Source organism: Borostomias antarcticus (genome assembly GCF_949987555.1).
Source record: "Borostomias antarcticus genome assembly, chromosome: 10".
Classification (NCBI taxonomy): domain Eukaryota; kingdom Metazoa; phylum Chordata; class Actinopteri; order Stomiiformes; family Stomiidae; genus Borostomias; species Borostomias antarcticus.
The window spans coordinates 3,561,361-3,581,049 of NC_140243.1; the positions used below are offsets into that span (position 1 = coordinate 3,561,361).

Sequence of the window (19,689 nt, forward strand, 5' to 3'; positions counted from 1 at the left end):
GGGGACGAGAGCCAGAGCGTGGTTAGCCTAGCTAGCGAGGAGGAGGAGAGCGTGGTTAACGTTAGCCTCCAGGACAAGAGCGTCAGAAACACACCAGCTTCCTCGGCCGGTAAGTTAAAACATGTCTAACGTTATGGAGTTTCATTTAGATTTCAAAAACAATTTATTTAAAAAACTGGACTGACAGAAAACCAGCCCGAGACCTGATAATGTTAACCATGTAACGTTACTTATACAGCAGAGTATGCTGCTTGCTATCAGATTAATATTAACCTATTAGTAATACGTGTCTATGACTATGGTCGCTGCTTTATCATGTTTCTTCTGGTGTAAATCTGGCTTGCCGCTTTCCTATGCGAGCCAGTACCCAGCCGTGGTGTTTGTGTGTAACGTTAACGTTAGCCTATGAGTAACCAAATATTGTATGCCTAACGTTATGTTTTGCATGAGTCTGTTTGATACTGCAGTGCGTGGTCGGTATGTGCATCTGGTTTAACGTTATTGGCTGTGTTGTGATTGGTGTGTATCGTATGTGTGATGGGAGTATGAGGCTTTGAGCGAACTAACTTAGCTACCGCACGGTAAGGTAGCCTATATTGGGTATGTGTGATGGGAGTACTGTAGGGGGGTATTGTAGTAGCCTATATTTGTAGCATGGATGAGTTGGGTTCCTGGTTCCATATGCGTTGCAAGCAAGAGAACTGTCATGGTAGCCTACTACATAAAAAAGGGTTCCAACCCGGGGAACCAGTCATCAAGATAATCCGACCTGAGTGTTGGCTATATTGTAGGCTGATTGTAGGCAAAATCCTAAAAATGTTTTGGCTCGCGTGCTAACTCACGCTTGCACCCCCCAAATCTCAAGGCCCCCCCATTCGTACTGTTCTGGCGCCGGGTCACCGAAAAATATTCGGATTGTGATACATTTCACAGGAGAACATGCTGAGATGGGTAAGATTACACCCTGTGCTTCCCATCTCGGAAAATCACATTTATCCCTCTTCTTTTCTTTTTCTGTAGTGTAACTTGCTCTATTGTAATATTGAGGAGCAATCATTTAATATGAAAAACATGCAGAATAACAGATGCTCTTCAGTCCTGTCCCTGACCAGGAACTGGACTGAGCACTTGGACTTGGTCTCCAGGTGCCACTCATGAGGCTGCCCACTGCTCCTAGCTGCTACTCCAAGACGGCTTGGATGAGAAAAATGCAGAGGACTAATTTAATCGGTGACCACTTCAGCGTGTGTGTGTTCTGTGTTGCCACCCTTTGCACGTGTGTTGTGTGTGTCACAAGCTGTATGACGAGAAATAAACAGCTTTGAAAAATCGCCATGCTTAACTTTAAATTCTGAGTAGTGTGTAATTTAAATATAGATGATAATTACATGTATTTTACCATACAGAATTTATTTTTCTTCAAAAAGCAGGTTCAATAAACTCTGAGTCTAACTCTGAAGTATGAGTTGATTTACACTGAGATTGGAAACTTTTTATGGTTCCAGAAAAGCAGATTCCGGCTGATCTAAGTTAGCTCAATCAACATTGCATAGGTACAGCTTGAGTTAAGTGCGTGCATGAGGACTATACAAAGCCATCATCAGTAGAGCTCTGATATCATGATTCATCATGGGCACCGAGGTGAAAAAAGCTTGTCTGTGTCAGTTACCATGATCTCGTCAAGCAAATGGCAAAAACTGACAAATGCACTATGCACCCACCAGTAAAGACCGTGTGTCTGTAGCTCACTCAGGGTTTTAGTTGTGGTGTCTGTGGCGTGGATAGTGGCGTGGTGATGAGACTCCGCCCCCTTGGGTCACAGCCGGTTGGGGACAGTACAGTGACCTCTGGGCAATCTCCATGTGCCCACCGGTGAAGACCATGTGTCTCTACCCATTCAAGGGCTGAGTTGTGTGGTCTGTGGCGTGGATAGTGGCGTGGTGGCGAGACTCTGACCCCTCGGGTCAGAGCCGGTCGAAGACAGTGTAGCGCTCTCCGGGCCACCCACCTGCACCCACTGGTGAAAACTGTGTCTCTAGCCAACTCAGGGGCTGAGATGTGGGGTCTGTGGCGTGATGGCGAGACTCCGTCCCCTCGGGTCAGAGCCAGTCGGGGGCAGGTCATGACTGCCAGGCCATCCCCATGCACCCCTCAGTGTAGACCGCGTGTCTATAGCCCACTCCGGGGCCGAGCAGTAGCTGTGGAGGTGTTGTATGGAAGTTGTGAGAAGCAGTAGCAGTGAGAAGCAGTAGGTGTTTGTTATAAGTACTGCTAGTACTACACTCAAAAATAGATTAGACCACTCTTCATAAAAAAGATTGTCATTCAGAATATTTTTTTTTATATTAGGAAGGAGGTTAGGAAGGAAGGAAGAAAGGAAGGAATATGAATGCTACCACAGTAGTCATAAAAGGGTGCCTGTACAGAGAGCCTGCTTGTGTCCCCAAATTCAAATCCCAACTGACACTCTGAGCAGCCCTTCATTCACTGTAAAGGCATGTAAAGGCATGCCAGATTCATACAGCTCTCTCTCAAAAAGTATAAATGTTACAGCTTAGATATCGACACCGTAGGAATCCTGGGAATTTGCTGAACATTTTCCTTTATAATATGTCTGTATAGCTTAAAAACTGTAGGCATGGTGGCAAGTTAGAAAAGGGGTATGAATTCAAAATTAGCAGCTCAAAAGTTAGAGTGGAGCTCCATTAGTTTGAATGGAGAGCATATGGTTGTTAAACAAATGGTTACACGTCGAAAACTATAAGTCACACAGCTTAGATACTTACATGGTACGAATCAACACAATCGTGTGAACGTTTAGATTTAAATACAATGTGTATGAGCTGTTAAAACTGTAGGAGCGACAGCAGTTCATAAAACGTGGATATTTTCAAAAAACTAGCTGCCATACTAGCTGCTAGAACATTCCACACATCCACTTCAATGTTAAAACAGGTACAAGTAAGGGATAATCAATGAGTAGGTGTGCGTTAAACGGTTTTATACAACGGTATAGATCCGGTCCATTGTCTCTATTGGTCAGTTTGCATTCCAGCCGTGGCGATAACCACGATATCCCCACGCTAAAATGGAATGTTCGCACATCTTTTAATATCAATCCACCTCTTATTAGTAGCCGCTCTACCCTTTAGATCCGGTTTTCTCGGAACTCCGCCCCCACAGGCTCTGCGAGTAAGTGCACTGTCATACTGTCGTAAAGTTATCAGATTGTCTTTTTATTTTTCTGGCTTCCTCCATGATGTTTCGCTTCAGTTTTCTCACCTCCGCCATGATATCATTGAGCTAAAAACGCATGATATCCATAGACGCCAGAATAGTTAGCTACTACTGTGTTGTTTAAGCACAACGTTGCGCATGCGCACTTCGACTGAATGCTGCGTCCCGGGGGCGCAAGTTTTAAAAGGTAATAAATGTCAATGTATTTGTAATGTGTAATGTATCTAGACTGTTTGGACGATTCAGCTTACTTTTAGTAAATCTAATTGGAGAATTAGTACCAGACATGTTTGTAAAGGTCCAAATATCGCGATGTATTGCTTTAAATTTCAGCCGAACTACGTGTACGTATACACGGTTTAAACGTCTGCTGGCCAATCAGAAAAGAGTATTAACCCAGTCCATGGTATAAATCAAACTTAAATTGCATAAAAGCTATAAAGAATTCTACAAATCTGTTGAATGCATGAAAAATCCAAAGGTCCTGAACATTTTAAACTTTGAAGTAGGTTTCTAGCACAAAAAAATGTCAGGAGATAGGTTTCAAAGTTGAAGAGCATTTAAAGTTCTGCCCATTGACTTCCATTGTATTTTTATTTATTTTTAAAAGCGAAATATTTTGAAAAGTATGAAAGATATAAAAAATCTGAGCTGAACATTTTGATAGTTGAATGGTTTCTGTAGCTCAAAGTATGAAGGAGTTGACTTTCATCGGAAAAAAAATTAAGAAAAAGCCGAATATTTAGTATAAAAGTTACTAAAAATCTGAAAGAAGTCCCATCATACCCTTAAAAAGCTAAACTTTTTGATACTTGAATGATTTAAGTAGCTTGTCTCTGCGAAAAACGTATGAAAGAAGAAAAATAAAGAACTGGATAACAATAGTGTGAATAATGACTCAGCATTCACACTAATGGTGAACCTGGTTAAATAAAGGTTAAATGATTAAATGGTCCCACCTTCTCTTAGTCACACACATGCACACACAGACCCCTCCACGTCCTCACACACACACACACACACACACACACACACACACACACACACACACACACACACAGAGAGTCCTCCCACCTCCTCACACACACAAACCCCTCCCACCTGAATCTCTGAGCCTGGTGATGCAGGGGTCCTGGATACCGCCGGTTGGGGGACTGGTACAGCTGGGACAGCAGAGCCTGGCTGGTCTTCTGGCTGGGGTTGTTGGCAAACTTAACCGTGATGGGTTCAGCGGCGCCGGACGGCTTCTGTCCATTCAGGCCCTTGATGGCCTCCTCTGCCTCTATCCTCTTATCAAAGCGGATGAAGCCCACGCCTCGGGAGCCACCTGTGGGGCCAGCACATCATAAACAGGAGGGCCAACCCGTCACTCCACATGGCTCTGGGTAGACAGGTGGTACACAACAACAACAACAACACACACACACACACACACACACACACCACACACACACACCACACACACACACACAGCCAGCCAGATATACTGTGCTGAACAAAACAAGAGAAAGTGCTGCCTGTTCAGCCATGAAGCTCTGCTCTCCTCCCCACTCTGTCCCATCTCCTCCTCCCTCCCCCCTCCCATATTCTAGTCCTTCCATCCTCCCTTCTCCTCCTCTCTTCATCTCCTCTGTATAGTCTCTTTCTACACTGCAGCCAGTAGTCTCGTCAGGTGCAAGGCAAAATTTAAATATTGCTGATTTAAATAATAACACTGCTGCAGCATCATCTTCCATCCGCCGGGCGGAAAAATTATGGTAGACAGGCTGTAGCGTAAGTAGATAGTAGGTAAATAGACACCAGCCTGTTGACTCGAGCATGGAACAGCCAGTTTTTGGCGTAGTGGCCAAGCTAGATATTGCAAGTGACGCCAAGAACCTGAAACCTATGAGGAAACTGAAATTTAAACACTGAAGTTACAGTTATATGGGTACTGTAGAGCCACCTATGAATGAATCATGGTCCAAATTTAATAGTGAGTTCCTTGGCCCATGCTGCACCCTTCCACCGAGTTGCATATCGGGCCGGTAGTTTTTGTTTAATCCTGTCCGCATGCAGACAGACACACACACACACAGACAGGGGGGAAAACATTACCTTCCGCCCTGCGGGGCTTTGCCCCTGGGGCAGAGATAATAAATGTACTGATAGGCGCTGCTTACCCCTTTGCTACGGTAACCCTACACTCCACGTGGGAGCAGGAGCCAGACGGCAGGACATAGGAAGCCCCAGCACATTAGCATTAGCTTAGCCAGGAGCAACAAGAGCATAATAACACTGATGGGAAAAGAGAAATGAGCGAGAACAAGGAAAATGCCGGTGGCGAGAATAAGGGGGATGTTGTGCTTGTATCAAGAAAAGGACCACATTCCAGCGGCGTATGGAACTATTTGGGGTTTAAACCCGACAACGAATTACAAAAAGATACAATTTGCAAGCTTTGTTTTGCTGTTGTTGCTGCAACGGAAGATAATACTACAAATCTCATGAACCACCTGAAACGTACCCACAAAATTTAACATGATTTAGTAAAGAAGGCACAACAACAACAACAAACCACATTGCAAAAGTCCAGTCGCCAGACGACACAGACATCAATAACCCTATACAGCGCATCACCATATCCACGAAACGACGACGGCAGAAGGAGATTACAGATGCAGTCACTTATTTCTTGGCTAAGGACATGGCACTGATTAACACCGTTAAAATTAGACTATTTCATAACGAAAAATAAACTCCTCGGGGTACCTTTAATCAAACTTTCTTTTTAAATGCTGACAGATATTACATAAGATATCAAATGTGGAATATTGAGACTAACTTTAAAAAAAAATAAACCAAAAAAACCCCATCTATTTTCAACTTCCTCCAGTGCCATGGACCCCCTGGTGGAAACAAGAGGAAAATCTTAGGCAGCTTTTTTAAAGCAGCAAAGGGCAATGAGGCAGCTGCAGCTGCACCTGTAGAGCTCGATGTTGACTTGGAGCTAAGCTCATATCTGCTCACAAGAAACATAGACGAGGAGGAAGACCCCTTAGAGTGGTGGAAGGAACACAAGGGACAATATCCAATATTGTCTGTGCTGGCCAGGAAATACATTTGTATTACAGCCACTAGTACCCCTTCAGAAAGGGCTTTCAGTACAGGGGGGAACATTGTAACGTGCCAGCGTTCCTCCCCGAAGCCTAAGAATGTTAACATGTTGGTGTTCTTAACCTTTAAGTACAGTAGATGGAACTTGGAATGTGGGCCAGCTGGCTAGGCTTTTTTTTTAAATTATTATTCTTAAACTGTAGCTTTACATTCAGATTTTTTATTTTACCCTCAACACTGCAGTTCATTCACAGCCTCACTTCATGGGGCTGGCGAAATTTGAGTTGTTTCCAAGGAGACGTTTTTGACTGCCACAGGAAAGTAACATTTCAAGAGAGAGAGGGGGAGAGAGAGAGAGGCGTGCTGCCTGGGAGGTCCTTTGTTGGTCTCTGTGAGGCAGGAGATACACACATAAGAACCCTCACACACATGCTGGAGCTCATTTTAAATGAGGCTGGCTCCCTGGCCCAATGGACTCTCTCTCACTGACAGCTCACCATGCTATTGAGAGGACTATTTGCATAATACTGCTTGTGTGTGTTTATGTGTGTGTGTGTGTGTGGGGGGGGGGGTGGGTGGGGGGATAGGAGTGTGTGCATTTAGAGAGAACAGAAAAGGCATCTCCATGTGCAGACAGCCTCATTGTAATTCCTCTCTCTCTCTTTCTCTCTCTCTCATTACACTGCGTTGCTGGAGAGATATCTTATTTATGTTTCTCAGTTTCTCTGTCTTCTCAAATCATAAGGGTTTGGACATGCATGTCCCCGAACTAATGTTTATACACCACCTCTCCAATACTCACAAACAAATTCCACTGAGTCCTACTGCATGCAGCACATTTTGGCTGCCGGACGGCCGCCGGAGTTGAATACATAAGAGTACAAAAAATATAGAAAAACAGTATGTATAAAATATAGAATATATACATACATACAATCTATAAAAACAAATATATATATAGTATATATATATAAATATAGAGATACATATTTATTAGTGCTGTCGATCCAAAAAAAAAAGTGATCGGACTTCATAATATGTAGCCTCTCTACTGTTTGGGGGCCTAGATTCTGTATTTCCCCGAGACACAGCACAGTACTAACCCATTTTCCGAGACTAGCCACTTGTGTCCCTCCACTTGAGACCAGTGTCGTCGGATGGGTCCTGGTAGCAGGTATGCCAGAGCCAGCGAAGCATGCATGCATCCACTGAGAAAAATTCACCAGAATGCAGGAAATTCAGTGTGACTTCATAATGTATTGGGGGAGGACCCCCAGACTGCCGCTTATTGAGTCCTCCCAATGTTCAAATCGAACCTGTACCACTGGTGGGGCCCAATGTCATATATTTTCATGCCAAGGACCGAATGCAATGGAGAAAACTCATTGAATCCTTATGTCCCATAGGGGATGTAGAGGGATAAGTAAGTGCTCTACAGTCTCTCTCTGGGTTCTCCAGGGATGACTAACTGAGGAGGGAGACTGGGGGAGGAGACAGGGGGAGGAGACAGGGGGGAGACTAACTGAGGAGGGAGACTGGGGGAGGAGACAGGGGGAGGAGACTGGGGGAGGAGACTAACTGAGGAGGGAGACTGGGGGAGGAGACAGGGGGAGGAGACAGGGGGGAGACTAACTGAGGAGGGAGACTGGGGGAGGAGACAGGGGGAGGAGACAGGGGGGAGACTAAGTGGGGAGACTGGCCTAGGTTGTTGAGAGGAGTCTGTTCTATAGAGGCTATATCTGTGTGATTTTCAGATGAAGCCACTGAATCTAAAATAATAATAATAATAATAATAATAATAATAATAAGTAAAATAATAATAATAATAATAATAATAATAATAAGTAAAAGATATACACATACTGAATTGACATGGAAACTGAGTCAATAGCATATACATTGTACATATCATATGTGTTATCTACTTCTATTCATCTCTTTTCAGTTTCAGGGCTTTTGTTGAGGTCAGTCGAGGTTAACAGTATGATGCTGAAATGTTTGAGTGTGTTTGTATGTCTGAATTTACAATTACAGGTGTTGTAATTGGCCATTATGAAACCAAACCCCCACCATGCCCTCGTGTATTCAATTTGCTTAATCCGACTTATTTTACATCTGCGCTGGGGTTGCGCCAGGGGTGCGCTAGCATCCTCAGTCACAAAATTGGCCATGCCTTAGAGCACCAGCGCCCTCACTTGTGTGGCTGTGTTAGTGTCGGCTTCACCAAAATAGGGCCCAGGGACTGCTATCAGATATGGAGATGTGACTGAGTGCATGTCATGTGCTATTCACATAGTCACGTTATTCCACAGTCACACATAGACACATTCTCACTGTTACACCTGACTCTGCTACGTCTGTGGACATCAACACTGAAGCTGTAGACAAATCCCACCAAAAGAATCAAAGAGTAATGCTGCGTTCACACCGGGCACGGCGAGAAAATTCGCGCCGCCCAGTTCGCCCAATCTCGCCGCGGGTGGGTCGCTGCACGAATCCGCCGCAAAAAGTTCAAAAAATTAAACTTGTATTGCAAATTGTATTGACTTTCTATGTAAACTCGCCGCGCGAAAAATTTGCGCCCGGTGTGAACACAGCATAACTGTAACTCTGGACATTACTATAGCCCTACTGTTGTCTCTTCCTCAGTCTTCACACACACACACACACACACACTTATGTAACTCTCTACCTTATCTCTGGCTAACACACTTCAGCCAGGGAGGATGTTGGCCAGGGACAGTGTCTGTTTTATTAACCAGAGAGGAGCGATAATGAAGCTACTGCTGCTGAGGAGCTCTGCTCACTGCTGGCTTGCCTCTCCTCTCCTCCTCCTCCTCTCCTTTGCAGTCCTTCCTCTCCTTGCCCATCCTCTCTCTACTCTTCATGTTCTCATCCCCTCCTGTCCTCATCTCTTCTTACCCATCTTCTCTTCTCCTCTTTCCTCCCCTCCTCTCCTCTCCCCACCTCTCCTCTTCTCAAACATTGAGGTGGTGAAAAACGCCGGAGGGATGTGAGAACCTGGTTCTCTGGCTGATGAAAGCCGCCTCTCTAAACCTACAATCTTTAAAGTCGCACAGAAACGGACGTTTGAGATTATCTAACTTCCGTAGTTTGACGTATTTCCGATGCAAACAAGCTATGAGGGTAGGACATAGGTTTAGAGGAATTTGATTGGAACATTGACAAGTGGACGGGTTTTAAGAACTTTGGACAGATTTGATAGAAGGATAGCGTTGATTGACGGGTGGATGTCGTGAGATTATTGGCCTAAAATCTAAGGTACCTGTTGTCGTCACTGCACGTGACCTACCGTTTTCCAGGAAGTAAGAAATTATATACTTTGATACAAGATTACAACAAAAGTAGAATTTTGTAATTCTTTTGGCATACATCGTTGAATAGGTGAACACTATGACCAATTATGTGAACCAAAATGGGACAGAATGCTTTTTTCATTTCAGTGCGACTTTAACATGTGCACACAGACCTATATGCACATACAAACAGACACACACACACATACACACACACACACCCATGCACATACACACTCCAAATACATTTCTCCTCTTTCCCCTTTCCCAGTTTCTCTGTCTTAAGTTCGGAGCATGCAAACATGCACATTAAACACATCAGACAAAACAGTGTGTGTGTTTGTGTGTGTGTGACAGGAAAATAGAAATGTCCTTCTCATGTAGGGCCAGTGTGTGTGTTTGTGTGTGTGTGACAGGGCCAGTGTGTGTGTTTGTGTGTGTGTGACAGGGCCAGTGTGTGTGTTTGTGTGTGTGTGTGACAGGGCCAGTGTGTGTGTGTGTGTGACAGGGCCAGTGTTTCTGGACACAGATGGTATTTGAAAAGGAAACAGAGGCCTTTGAAGAGCACTGGAGCTCTGTGCTAGGCTTTGTCAACGAAGACTTAAAACCATCTGCGTGCTTGGCTCAGGGTATGTGTACGTGTGTGTGTGTGTGTGTGGGACTGATCACACCGAGAAATGCGTTACCAGCAAAACCATTGTTTTCCTGTAGTACAGCGCACCTGGCGGTGTGTGCTGCTCTCTTGTGCTGCCAGACACTTTTTTTGTTGTTGTTTTTTTTAACTGTTTTTGTGCGTGGCTGGCTAGCCCCGCAGCTAGTATAGTGTTTGTGGGGTTATCACTCCCTCCCTCCCTTACTCCGTTACTCCCGACCATGTTGGCCTGTACCTCTCTGTTGGCACCACAAGAGGCAGTAGTCCCAGCACACCAAAATCAACCTTTACCCCTTGCCTTATAGGTCAGATCCTGTCCCAATTATTATTATCCCATTATTCTAACCCCAACCCACACTAGGGACTGGAAGAAGGACACCAAAACCAATCTGCCAATCTCCACTGCACAAGTAGAGTAGTGATCAGAGCATTGGACTCCCACCCGTGAGACCGAGGTTCAAGACCCGGTGGGGATGACTTTATGGGACTATACCCCAAACCTCCACATGTTCATCCTTTCACTCTAACCTTTTTATCCCTTACCTACATTCCACAAGTAGAGTAGTGGTCAGAGCATTGGACTCCCACACGGGACATTCTCAGAGATTACCGTCTATGCGGAGCGAAACTCCTCTAGTCTATATGTAGCTAAACAAACACTGTTGTTTACGTTTTGGAACTGATGTGTCCAGGCGACAAGATCTTAATTTATCAGCCATTAATGAAGTCCCCGACGCAACTTCAGGCGAGGCACGGACGTCAACTCCGGGCTCGTCGGCAGCGGCTAATCAGTCACACCCCGCAATGACGCAACCTACCAGCTGACTGTCAACTGTCAGAGCATTGGTCCAGCACGCTAGAGTGCATGTATTTAAGCTGTCAAAACATGTTATTGTTCGCTCTTGCAATTACTGCTGATCGCTTGCTATCTGTGTGCTCGCCCCACCTCCTCCCCTGCTCCGCCTGTGTTCTGTCGATGTCATCTCTGTTGTCATAATTGCTCTCTGTTCCGGGGGTATTGCTGCATTCTTCTGGTATTCCACTATGCGTCGGCTAGTGGAATAGTAGTGGCTCTCCATGGTGATCGTGGGCCGAAACATCTCCAAAGGGCCATCTTAGCGGTCCCTCCGGTCGCCATGGAGGCAGAGGCTTTAAGCTGTATCCCTTCGGAACTCCACAAAGCGTCGGCCCGTGGAGGTCAGGGACTATAATGTACAGCAGTCCCCCTGTGGCTCTCTTTGAAGGTCTTAGTGGGCTGAGTTACCTCCGAGCGACTTCCCAGGGGGCTAAATCGATGCCATTCCCTCTTCCGGCCCAGAGGGGGGGAACATCTAAATTATCGCTCCCCCCTACTATCGTGCTTTCCACTATGCAGTGGAAGGCAGGGGGCCCCCCGAACAGAGGACACCGGCAAAATTCCATATGCTGTATTTGCTGCATGCAAAATAAATGGGTCAATTTTGACTAAAGTGATCTCGACTGAATTTCATGTAATTCCAATTCACAGCTATTTCAGTGGCATGACTAGATTCCATCCTACCAGTCCTGAACAGAAACAAGCCAGTCGTGCACATAAGCCAGGCTGGACCTGGCCTGGTTTAGATGCGCGTTTAAAGTTAAAATATTCTCAACTTTTCAGCTGAAGACGCGGAGTCGCTCACTGGCCCAGGCAGCCAATCAAATCATTGCCTCTACGACTGTTAATATGTCACTTTATTAAGTTTTCAGGTGAGAAAGTAACCATGTAGGTTCCTATCCATGTATATTCCTATTATTCAAGATTCAAAGTCTGTTTATTCATTATCCATTTATATGGTTTACACATACTAGGAATTTGACTAGGGTAATTGCATACGCTGATGAAGACGACATAGGACAGGGTGCAGGACAGGACAGGAAAGTGCAAAAACCTTATGTGGTCAGCTTAAAATAACACCTGTTTGCCTTGTGTTATACAGTTTTGTTGTTATGTTATGTTACAATGTTACAGCACCTTCACCCGGTTGCTTCTGCCCCCTTATCTCCAACAGAGCAGGTGTAGGAGGAAGCTGACCTCTTCTTCGGATATGCACTTTTATCACTTTTTATTTATTTATTAAATCAAAAGTGTGTTTTGCTGGTATAACCTAAAGGGGCTAATATTCATTCACTTGGAATCAAACACATTGTACATGACTTTATGAATAAACATTGGAGAACGCAAATCTGATGCATTTGATTTGAGCATTTTGCATGAAATTTATGAAATCCTTATTTTTCTGGGATTTGGGGCATAAAGGGGTTAATATCTGAAAATGCTCAAGGGATGTCACTGGGCACCCTCCTGTATTTTGAAGAGGTACCCCCAAGCTACAAGAATCAGCAGAGAAAAAAACTTTACCTGACAAAAGCGGGTTCAGCACCATTGCTCCCGGACTAATAAACTTTTCGATCTAGTGCTAGGAGGCAAAGGCTAATCATATTTTTTAGCAGAATAACATTACTCAGACTCACAATGTGTTCAACTAAACTAGTTTCTTTTTAATAATTATACAATTACACAAGTTGACTATCAACATAAACAGTCAAGCAACTGAATTGAAGGAAATAGCCATAGTACACGTTTACATACAGAAGGAAACACTTTACTTACGCACACGTAGGAAAGACTACACACCCATATTAATGTCCAATTGGGTTGCTCTCTCTTTTGCTCTCTCTCTTTTGCTCCCCCCCCTCTTTATTTCTTGCCCTCTCATTTAAATTTTCTTTGCCCAACCGCTTGCACAACGTAGGCTATTCAACGTTTGTCGTTGGTTGATCTATTTGTTTGTCTTTGTTCTGTTTGTTTGTCTTTGTTCTGTAATGTGTTTACATTTGTAATTTATTTATTTATCTTTGATCTTCTTCCTTGTTTGATATCATGCACTTTTTATTTTGTGTCAGCATGACTGTATTATTAGGTTATAGCGATGAATGATGTGTATGAGAAGTTCCAGTCTGGTTTTAGAATTGCTCATAGCACTGAAACGGCTCTCTTAAGGATTTTTAATGATATTATTCTTACTGTCGACTCTGGGTGTGCTGCTATCCTGGTTACACTAGATCTGACCGCGGCCTTTGACACTGTGGACCACAAGACCCTTCTTACCGCGTTGAACAGTGTGCTGGCATTAAAGGTGCTGCTCTCATGTTCCTACAGTCTTACCTGACTGATAGGAGCTTCTCTGTCCATCTGGGTGAGTTCTCCTCTAGTGTGGCCCCCCTCACCTGCGGTGTCCCCCAAGGATCCATCTTAGGCCCTTTATTATTTTCTTTATATATGCTGCGCCTGGGTTCCATTCTACGGAAACACAATGTGTCTTTCCACTGCTATGCTGACGATGTCCAACTGTACCTCCCCCTGAAATTGAACTGTAAGGATTCCTTTAAGCCTGTAACATCTGCGCTAAATGACATCAAGACCTGGATGGACTTAAACTTCCTTAGTCTGAATGATGGGAAGACCGAGGTTATTTTGTTTAGTCATAAAGACAGTCATGTTAGCAATCTAGGGCCCCTCGCTGCCTAGAATCGCTCTTTTATTAAAAGTCTTGGTGTCACTTTTGATACTGGTTTTAATTTTGAGCGACAAATTGGCTCTGTGGTTAAAGGCTCTTTTTTCCAGCTGAGGCTCTTATCCAAACTGAAACCGTACCTCTCTCTTAAGGACCTGGAGACAGTCATCCATGCTTTTATTTCTTCAAGATTGGACTACTGTAATGCCTTGTATGTGGGCCTTGACCAGCGGTCACTGAGGCGCCTGCAATTGGTCCAGAATGCTGCTGCACGCCTCCTGACTGGAACCAAGAAGCGGGACCACATCACACCGGTGCTGGCCTCCCTCCACTGGCTTCCTGTTCGCTTCAAGATTGATTTTAAAATCTTAATGTTTATTTTTAAGGCTCTACATGGTTTGGCCCCCCACTATCTGGCTGAACTGATTCAAGTTCGGGCGACATCTAGAACCCTGAGGTCCTCCTCCGAGACTCTTTTAACAGTCCCTAGATCAAGACTTAAGACCAAGGGTGACCGAGCTTTTGCGGTGGCTGGCCCAAAGCTCTGGAACAGCCTCCCTCCACACATTAGACACGCACAGAACCTAGGGCTCTTTAAGTCTCAGCTTAAAACGCACTTGTTTTCACTGGCTTTTGAGGCCTGATAGCCTACATCCCTTGTCCTGTTTTGTGTCCTGTCCTTTTATTGTTCTGTGATTATGTGCACTTTATTCTGTTTTTTGTTTCAGTTTATTTTATATATTGTACAATTTGGTGCAACTTCGGTTGATTTTAAAAGTGCTTTATAAATAAAGTTGACCTTGACCTTGACCTTATATTTCTTAAAATGTGTCTAAATAATTCCGTAAGGGATGGGCTGTGTTGTGATGGCCGGACACGAAAATAAAATTATTAATTCATTCATTCATTCATACAGTGACGTTTACATGCAGTGTAGTGCAGGTATGCGATGAAGGTACTGTGTGTTAGTTACGCCCCATAGTGAGCGTGTGTGTGTGTGTGTGTGTAGTACCTGTGACCTGGTCCACCAGGATACGGGAGGTGATGATACGTCCATACTGGGAGAACAGCAGCTCCAGCTCCTTCTGGGTCATGGTCTTGGGCAGGCCGCTCACATATAGATTGGCATCACGGATGGAGGCAGAGCTAGGCCGTGCATAGGACACCTTGGTGGGCAGGAGAGAGGGAGGCGGAGTAGAGTGGGAGGGGGAGGAGAGAGGTTTGAATTTGTCAATTTATATATTTCTCACTTTGGTTTTTCTACGGTCTTTCTTTAGCTATGAACAGGAGCTGATGGCTATCTGATCCTCGGTTTCGGGATAGTGTTTTGCTTTTCTTATAAGCCTAGGCTACTAACTGTCTGTCATTCGGAGTGCTTCGAAAAGTACATGGTAAAATGCCACATTATGTCTGTAAAATCGTTACAATGCATCTGTTCAAAGTCCCAAACAGAAGCAATGGGTAGTCTTCATTCTCTGAGCTTGGATAACCGACATTAATCGCTTGGAATAAAATGGGATAATTTGCTTGCTTGCTGATTTCCCATTAAACCACGACACCTTTAGTAGGTATTCATTTGTAGCCTTCATTTTTTCCGAACATAACGTTAATACAATAGAAGCCCCAATAACTGAGCTAGATTAGCAAGATTGGTTACATCAGCCATGTTGCCTTTGTTCAGTGTGGTGTTTTGTTGATGCAATTTCATGATAAACTCAAACTATTGAAATGGTTGCTCATACCGTCAAACAGGTAAAGAATGATTGTGTACTACGTTTTCCCTCACATATACACATCCAAATCCAATGCCATTGTTTCTGTACAGTATATTTTATAACATGAATAGTGTTAGAGCAGCTTAGCTAATAGCTAGATAGCTAGCCTAGTTAGCTAGCTTTAATTGTATTAATTCAAAGCTATCTAGCCTACAGTTATTGCACGGTAACAGTTCATTTTCTAACCAAATATTTGTTTGTAGTTTGAATTTATTTTAAGTGCAATCTCAGTGATAACCTGAAACTCCTATGTTGATGTGTGTGTATCTCTCTTTCTTTCTCACACTCTCTCAGACCAGCCCAGACCCCCTAGCAGCGGAACAAGTGAAGCTACAGATGGAGATAAGAACATGGAGCTGGACACTGAGCACCGAGAGAGAGAAGCTGCAGGAAGAGATGAATGAAGCTGGCTGAGAAGGCCATCGTGTCCGACCCTTATCACTGTCCCACTCCGCAGACCATCAATAAGATGAATGAAGAGATCCAGGAGAATGCTTGTGAGACAGAGGTGAAGCCGAGTGAGATGCTGGACCTGGGAGAGAAATGGGTGGAGGCTGCGTAGGAGACTGTGGCCAACTACCAGCCAGCAGAAAGCCCTGGCTGATTAGCAGTCACCAGCAGAGATGTTCTGATACTACAGCCTGAGGATATTTGTGTGTGTGTGTGTGTGTGTGACCAGGTCATTGAGATAGAACTGAGGAAGATGGAGGTGAACCAGGCCACCAGATGGGTGTCTCTGCTGACCTCCTTCATGCCTGACTCCTTCCTACATCATGGAGGAGACGAGGGCCGTTTCTCAATTCCAAGTACGCCAAGTACTACTACTCACCAGAACTCAAAAGTGCATCTCCTTTCTAAACAAGGGACTAAGAGCATAATCTAGTGCTGAAAGCAAAGTGAAGACAAGCAAACTTAAAATACAATAGCTGTTTAAGAGGGAGGATCCTGGTAGTAGTTCTTGAAGAGGAGATTTTTGAGCCTGCGGTTAAAGATGGGCAGCGACTCTGCTGTCCTGACATAAGTGGGCAGTTCATTCCACCACTGCGGGGCCAGGACAGAAAAGAGCCGTGACCATGTCGATCAACCGCAGAGGCCCTGGAGCGACAGGGCAACTAGTCTCCCTGAGGTAGTAGAACGTAGTGGTTGGTAGGGCCTTGACCATGGCCTGGAGGTAGGAGGGTGCTCTGTAGGCTGTACCAGTTTTAAACTGGATGGGAGCTGCAACTGGGAGCAAATGTAGAGAAGGGAGAAGGGAAGTTGTGTGGGAGAATTTGGGGTGGTTGAACACCAGGCGAGCAGCAGCTTTCTGGACAAGTTCCAGGGGTGGGCTGACACTGGTGCCCCAGCAAGGAGGGAGTTGCAGGTTGCAATAGTCCAGGCGGAAGATGACAGAGACAGCTTGGCAGGGCAGCTTTGGGCGCTTTGCTGGAGATTCATCTGAATCATCGCCCACCGTGGTGTGAAGTGAGCTGAGGATTTGCCTCTTCTCCTCCACCGTGACCAGGTGGTCAAAGAGCACCAGAGCGACAAGCTCCTCCGGGAGTTACCACAGGTGCCCTTGCAGCTTGGTCAGAGCTGCCTTGCCCACGTCCCGGTTGACGTCCATGTAGGTCGTCAAATCCTTCCTCCAGCCAAGCCGCCTCTAGACTCCAACTGCAAGACATGGCATCAACCAACACATCCTGGTTGCTATGGAAATTGTATAACTCTAACCATGAATTATCAACTTTTCAAAGCTAATATGAGCAATAGATGTATTTTGTTATCAGAATTATGTTTTCTGTTGTAAGGCCGTTATAATGAACTCGGGGCGGGTCTTTGTGCTGTTTAAATGACCTTCGCAGAGGTAATTTGGTCATTTAAACAGCACAAAGACCCGCCCCTTGTTCATTATCCCTTATTTAATGCTTTTATCTGGTTAAATTAAAGGGAAAAAATATTTTTGAGACCCCCACAAAGCTCAGATTATAACTGGAACCCTGGTCCATTGTAGTAATAATATCTGGTATTGATTGATTGTATTGATTAAAGGACAATGCTCGTTTTTGACAACCTGGACCTTATTTACTTATTTATTCTGGGGCGGCTGTAGCTCAGTTGGTAGAGCGGGTCGTTCAGTGATCGAAGGGTCAGTGGTTCGAATCCCAGCTCCGACTGTCCACATGTCGAAGTGTCCTTGAGCAAGACACCTAACCCCAAATTGCTCCCAATGAGCAGGTTAGCACCTTGCATGGCAGCTACCGCCATTGGTGTGTGAATGGGTGAATGAGAGGCCATTGTAAAGCGCTTTGAGTGCCGCTAAGGTGGAAAAGCGCTATATAAGTGCAGTCCATTTACCATTTTACCATTTATTTACGACATATTATAAGACGTTTGGTCTACTTTGGTGTAGTTCGGAGGCATGTAGAAGAAATTTAAAATCCAGCGCGAGCCAGTATATCCATGTAATGGCGGTGGTTGGGGCACTTAGAATGCAGTTTCTAAAAATCTATTTTCTGCCGCGAAACGGTTGTTTTCATCAATCTGTCTTTATGAATCGCTAGCTCACTTGCTCCAGCATGCATGCGCACAGCGCGCAATCGTTGCTCCAGCACGCTGTGCGCATGCGTGCTGGAGCAAGTGAGGAAGCTATTTCGTGTCTAAAGACGTTTCTAAAGATCATATTACAGAGGCATGTGAAAAACCACAACAGGCCTATGATCTATGTAAGCACAACTAGCGATTCAGAAAGACAGATTGATGAAAACAACCGTTTTGCGGCAGAAAATAGATTTTTAGAAACTGCATTCTAAGTGCCCCGACCACCGCCATTACATGGATATACTGGCTCGCGCTGGATTTTAAATTTCTTCTACATGCCTCCGAACTACACCAAAGTGATCTCAGTGAGTCAAACGTCTTATTATATGTCGTAAATAAGGTCCAGGTTGTCAAAAACGAGCATTGTCCTTTAAGTCACATGGGTCACATGATGTAGAAGAAGCACTAAAATACAATAAAAAGAGTTGTCCTATTTGGTCAGTGTGGTAATACAATAAGAGTTGATTTGAGTCACGTGACATGGGAGCTACTGAAAAAAATATGAATTTTCCATTCATATATTCATACAGTATATAATAGAATAGTGATCCAGTGATTCCAAATCAATAATGAATTGTATTACTACACAGGACAAATACGACACACCTCTTTTTTTAAATTGGATTTCAGTGCTTCTTCTATTTTCTTTATGAATATAAAATAGAATTAACACTGAAATCCAATAGAATAGATGTGTTCTGCCTTATATTTGGCTAGTGTAGTACCAGTATTACAGTTCAGTACTCATTTAGAGTCACTGGGAGCTATTGAAAAAAAGGAAAAAATATATATATATATTTTCCATTAAAATATTCATATGAAATAGAATAGATAGTAATATCATTAGTGTGTTCTATTTGTCCAATCTAGTAATAATATATGGTATTGATTTGGAGTCACTGGGTCACAGTGGGAGCTTTAGATTATTATTTTTTTAAATAAATAGAAGCACTAAAATCCAATAAGAAGAGATGTGTTGTATTTTTCCAGTGTAGTAATACAATTCTGTATTGATTTGGATTCACTGCATCACATTACAAAAAAAAATCCTGAACATATTCATATAAAATTGAACAGGCACTAAAATCCAATAAAAAGAGGTGTGTCCTACTTGTCCAGTGAAGTAATCATATCTGGTATTGATTTGGAGTCACTGGGTCACATGACATGGGAGCTGTTGAAAACAAAAGATGAATCTTTCATTAAAATATTCGGTAATACTTTCCATGATGCCCATGTCTATAACGCATTATAAACATACTTGTAATGCATTATAATCTGCTTACAGAATTGTAATAATGTAATAATTAGGTATAAGCGCTCATGAATATTAATAAACGCTTAATAAAAAATATATCATTACACATTATAAAGCATTTTATAATGAACTAGAAAGGGTGCTCAGAGAGCACCGGCCTCCGCCCATGAATGCATTTTGTTGGTGTAACCGAGTTGAAATGGATAAACTCACTCCTCAGTAAAAATATCATTCACGT

The 19,689-nt window shown here is 43.8% G+C and overlaps 1 protein-coding gene across 2 annotated transcripts in view; it reads right to left on the minus strand.

Annotated features, from left to right (window-relative positions):
* The window catches only part of elavl4 (ELAV like neuron-specific RNA binding protein 4), a gene marked incomplete at both ends in the record, with an annotated part of 122,434 nt that overhangs the window by 7,398 nt on the left and 95,347 nt on the right, over positions 1-19,689 (minus strand). The window contains 2 exons of one of the 2 annotated variants that reach the window (XM_084444949.1): positions 4,339-4,564; positions 14,851-15,004. In XM_084444949.1, coding sequence (XP_084301075.1) covers positions 4,339-4,564; positions 14,851-15,004 — 380 coding nt within the window. Of the gene's footprint in view, positions 1-4,338; positions 4,565-14,811; positions 15,005-19,689 lie in introns of both variants that reach the window. The other variant, XM_084444948.1, reaches the window with a different exon arrangement.